Below are 5,567 nucleotides of genomic sequence, written 5' to 3'. Positions count from 1 at the left end.
ATTTTTTAAATTTTAAAATAAAAATAATATTAAAAATATATATTCTAATAATATTTTATTTAATTTTTAATTTTTATCTCAATTCATTTACGAATATAAGCGAGACAATTTATCTTGAATTTCGAGCATGAGTGTGCCAGTTAGGTAGGCTTGAATCTAGTCACTAGATTCATCCTGCATCTCAAGTTTTGCCGACTGCCGAGGCCCGAGTACACTAAGAAGTCACCACAAAAGAGCCATTAGGATGAACACTCCGTGTAAGGTCCAAATCCATGCATACACTCAAAGTGTACACTCTAAGCACAACTTTAAGCAATGATACGTGGATTGCAAATATAATAAATGTCCACTCTTCCTTCTCTCTTTCCCTTAAAGGTTCCATCTCCTCAATACAGAAAACACACTAAATACATTCACGCGTGTATGTATGTATCTTAGGGGGACTAAAACTAATCAGGAGAGCATAATAACTTCTTAGTTTGCTGCAGCGATTAGAGAGATAAATAGGCATTGGCTCTAATTTGAAACCTTTCTAGCTGAACTTTTCTTCTCTCTCAACTCTAACTAGATGATGAATTGATTGCAAGTCGAAGTATCGATATCATTGCCATAGTCACCTTGGTCTAGCATGAGTGACCTGCTAATTTTAGCCTTCTCACTTCCACACAGTTTTCAGTTAGCCCTTTCCTGTTTCACGGCCTCAATAAAGCTATTTACAGAAATCCGAATTGAAAACAATTTTATTTCATTCAAGAAACATATAATTTTCACAATATTCTGCCTTCTTTTTTCACCTCTCTTTCTGTCTCCAAATAGAAACAACATACACCCGAAAGCCACCAGTGAAAACGACGGTCAGAACCTCAAAACCCAAATACAATAGGTATGTAATGAATTCTATTCTATGGTTATTGAAAGCACAGCCCATTACTTGGAACCCTTGAAATCCTGCCTGTTTAGCCGAGTTCTCAAAGCTTTTTAATGAATTCCATGATATAGGTATTGAAAGCACAACCCATTACTCGGAATCCTTGAAATCCAGCCCCTTTTGCCAAGGCCTCAAACTCGCTCTCGGTCCTCTCCTTCCCACCAGGATTATGAGCCAACATGATAACATCGATATGGATGACTCCCTTAGCAGCAAGGCTCGTGTCTGGGGCTACCGGAAGAATGCATTCAGCAACAATCACCTTCCCGTTGTCTGGAAGAGCTTCATAGCAGTTCTTCAAAAATTTTAAGCAGTGCTCATCACTCCAATCGTGACATATCCACTGCTCAAGGGAACAAACACATGTCAAGAGCAAAAATCAATAGTTTAAAATGTTTTCACTTGAGAATCCTATAGTTACAAACTGAAAGCCCCAAGACAAGTTTTTATATGAACTTGAACGTTTCAAATAAGAGAAATAAGAGCATAAAGTGGGTCCCGCAATATTTATTGGTACCCCATGTGAATTATTTGGATACCATTAAATACTCAGTAAATCTTATATCATCCCCCTAAGTATATTTTATCTCCCACTTAAGGTCCTTAAATTAGGATAAAAAACTTACGAACATCTTGATTCCTTTCGACTTTAGGTTCCCTTTACTTTAAAGGCAAATTCAACATTCCGCTGCAACATGGAAATTGGGGTTAGTTGATTTTTCTTTGAAAATGAAATACCCTCTACAGTAACAGTATTAAATCTGGGAAAATGCTTTTGGCCACCACGCTGGGGCACCGCTGGCCTTTTTTTTTTCCTTAACGATTAAAAAAAATGTTTAATATTATTATAAATTTTTTATATATTTTTAAAATTTTTAAAAATAATTTAAAAAAATTAAAAAAAAAAAATTTTGCCCAGCGGTAGCGGGAGCCACAAGTGGCGGCTCTGGCACTATCCTTAAATCTGAGGTCGAGGGAATCTTGAGCACTAGTGGTACCATCTACGTGTCAAGCATCAATAGAACCATTGCAGTTTTATACAACTGGACCCAACTACACGTCAAATAAGGGAGTAGGTAAGAAAGTGAAAGGATTTGAGAACATTTAAGTTCAAACCCACCTTCATGAAAATGGCGTCTCCTTTTGGAACACTGACAAACATGTCACCTCCAACATGGTCTACACCTGCAGTCACCATCTCCATGCCATTAGCTCATATTAAATCCAAAAAATAAGAAGCAAGATTATCATGTGGCCAGCAGGGTGGTTTTAGTTCTACATGGAACGACTAAATTAAAAAAGACTCCAGAATTGGGCGCTAGTCTGCAGCCAATGTTCTCTAGACACCAGAATTGGGCGCTAGTCTGCAGCCAATGTTCTCTAAAATAAGTCCAAACTAAAGAAGGAAGGTCTAATAGTTGGGTTCTTAAATTAACTATAAGTGAATTAGGATAAATATCGGCTTAAATTAAGCATACTATTATACCGGGATAAGATGGTGCATCCTGGATGACATGCGGCAAATCAAAATTGATGCCCCTTATAGAGGGGTATTTAGAGACGATCGTACTAAGGACAGCTCCTGTGCCACCACCAACATCGACCAATGATGTGAGGCCCTCGAAACCTTTGTAGGTCTCAAGGATTTTCTTCATGGTAATGGTAGAGTGATCAGACATTCCCTTGTTGAAGACCTTGTTGAATCTAAGATCTTTCCCATGATATTCGAATGAGGTCATTCCATGCGCCTTGTTAAATGGAATGCCACCTCCAAGAACAGCATCTTTCAAGTGGTACCTGTGGAAAAACAAAATTAGGTGAACAACTTCTCGTGCCAAAGATCTCTATCCCTGATCATCCAATCAGGTTTATCAACTTTCATAGAGAATACAAGTCCTAACTTTATTTTGTAGTAGTTTGCTAGTAAAGTCCTAGCTTGGTAATATGGTGGAATTGTTGATTAAAATAAATAAAAGTATCGGACCTAGTTTAATACTACCATTGAATTGTTCACCAAAATAAGTTGGAAGTAAGGCCAGAAACATCAAATACATGATAAGCTGGTTTGATAGTGTGGGGAGATGTGCTTTCCTGGATGTGTGAGTCCTTTTTTTTTTCTTGAGAAAACTTATGAGAAAAATGCCCAAAATCTTGGACTTTTCTAATATTTGTTGAGTGTTATGAGTTGCCCACCAGAACCGTGGAGAAAGAGGAACCAAGGCCAAAATATAGGGAAAAGATAGATCAAGAATTCATGAAAACGTAAAATATAACTTGATTTATATCTATTATTCCTTGGGACAGATAAATATTTGCATCAGAAAATGCAAATCCAAAAGAAATGCTTCGCTAGTTTTCATTTCTTTCTTCTTTATTGAAAAGTATGGCCTACCAAGCGTTGGGGGCATAATTATTGGAGTCACAAAGAATAAAAGTAGTCGCAGCATTTTATAAGGAGTAACTAAGGATATCAAATGTTAAATAAATATATATATATATATATATTATGAAAAGAAATATCATCCACAAACATACACTACTTAGTGGTAGGTCAAGTTGTGGCTCATCTGAAAGTGGAGGGTGCCCAATTCCCATCAGATGTTGTCTAAGCAACAACAGTGTGGTGCCAATCTGCCCCACAGCTTGCCGTCAACATTTTGTGGTGGTCCTATTTTTTTCTCTCTAATTTTTATGGCACAATTTCCAAAGCTCAAAAAGAAGAGAAGAAGAAAAAAGCACATGTAGGAAGTCTCCAATCTCTCAATGTTCTTATTTCATAACTTTTTTAATTTTTTTTCTTTTTGCGAGTGTGAATGGTGTGTTTAAACTTGTTGGTTTTGTGTAGACTCCTGTGACATCTTTGTGAACTTCGTTTACTGGGTAGGTTTCTTCTTGATTTGTTTTTGGATGGTATAGATCATGAGACTGGGAAGATAGAGAGGCTACATGTAATATAGGATAAGACTGAGATCTACCCGAGGGGGCCGGAGGTGTTTTTCCCTACTCTAAGAAACAGATTGATCAATTCAATTGTAGGAAAAAAGTTGGGAGTTGTTGCCATAAATGCTGAAATCAATTTGTGGTTATGTAACGTCTCAGTCAAATGCTTATTTGCCGTTTGGTACACGTCTCCTTCCTTTACGAATTAGGAAGATAATTGAAAAGAAAGGGGACAAAACAATGTTATTCTACGTACGTTAAGCCTTGTTCATACCACCAGTATAGCTACGGCATGAACAGAAACAGACCAAAAAAGCCTCATTAAGACCACAACCTTAAGGCAACCGACACTTGCACAAAAAAATAAATAATTCCTAATCAACCACATCCCCTTGCTTGCTCATTGTGTAAGGTAGTTAATTAGAAGAATTAGGCAAATCAATTAGCAATTGAGTCTTGGATTGATTTGTACACTCGATTTTATACATATTCATGGAATAGTCAAGTTAGAATAAAATCCTGAAATATATATATATATATATATATATATGATTGCTGGCATAACCAAGGAATTAAAAGAGGATTTTTATGTTCATGTTACAAAAATCTACTTGTAAAACAAAGGACAAGTTTCATTAAATATTTTCATAATTTCAAGAGTTTAAAGGCCTTTTTTTTTTTAGTAGGAATTTAAATGATGTGTTCACATTGCGAATGAGAATTGGCACAAACAATCATTACTTACTGCTATTGGAAAAGCAAATCAAACCAAGAAAATAGAAAAAAATGTTAAGGAATGGTTACCAGCTCTCCATGAGGACCTTATCCTGATTCATGAGACAGAGAGCAGCAATAGAAACACCATCCTCATTCTTGGTCAAGAATTTGCAAACGGGACCGACACCGTACAGCCTCTCAACCCTGCCGTCGGGGAGTGTGCGAAGAGAGTAAGTGAGAACAGAGTAGCTGGCGAGGAGACGCAGGATGCGGTCCAGCATAACCGGCGCATCTGGGTTCGTAGTCGGGAGCTGGGAAGCGACCTCTGAAGGCGAAAGATACGCACCAGGGCCAGCCTTAGCGATGATGTCCAAGAGATCGAGCTCTATGGCAGATTTGAGTACCATGGGAAGGACTGAAGCGCTGGCTAGTTGCATGGCGAAGAGGTTGGCTTCTTCGTCAGAGACTTGGGTCGGAGTCATCTGGGTTTCTCCGGTGGAGCCCATTCTGCCGCGGCTTGCTTGGGTTAGTTTTGATGTGATCACTTGCGAGAGGTTGAAAAAGGTGGAGAAGACAGAAGAACAGAGAGAGAGAGAGAGAGAGAGAGAGACGGGTAACTTTTGTATGCTTGGACAAGGCTGCAAAGTGATGATATATATATGGTTTTTGGCTCAACCACCACCCATACATTATGTGCAGGTTTAGTAAGTATGATGGGAATTCTAACATGAGATAAATTTAAAATATTATTTATTTTAATAACTAAATAAATCATATTAAAATTTAAAAAAGTTATATTATTTATTAAATTTTGTATAAGAATTTAAAAAAATTATAACAATTAGATAAAAAATTTTAAATTAAGATAAAAATTTTAAGTTGATACGTGTCTTTCAAACCTGTCCATATCTCTCAATTCTATGTATTTCATGAATACTGTACAAATTCATAAATGGTAAGGTGACAATCAATTTATAAATTT

General features: G+C 37.0%; 1 protein-coding gene across 1 annotated transcript; it reads right to left on the bottom strand.

Moving 5' to 3' along the window:
- Positions 1–712: 712 nt before the first annotated feature.
- Positions 713–5,231, bottom strand: LOC122313584 (caffeic acid 3-O-methyltransferase). Its single transcript, XM_043128704.1, has 4 exons — positions 4,673–5,231; positions 2,415–2,725; positions 2,049–2,113; positions 713–1,271 (listed from the first exon to the last, which is right to left on the bottom strand). Exons 1-4 carry the CDS (start codon positions 5,089–5,091, stop codon positions 969–971), a joined length of 1,098 nt encoding a protein of 365 aa, XP_042984638.1. The 5' UTR covers positions 5,092–5,231; the 3' UTR covers positions 713–968.
- Between the last annotated feature and the right edge of the window lie 336 nt (positions 5,232–5,567).

Source organism: Carya illinoinensis, chromosome 6 (genome assembly GCF_018687715.1).
Source record: "Carya illinoinensis cultivar Pawnee chromosome 6, C.illinoinensisPawnee_v1, whole genome shotgun sequence".
NCBI lineage: Eukaryota > Viridiplantae > Streptophyta > Magnoliopsida > Fagales > Juglandaceae > Carya > Carya illinoinensis.
The sequence above is the reverse complement of the archived record's forward strand: the minus strand, read 5'-3'. Positions and strand labels throughout refer to the sequence as shown.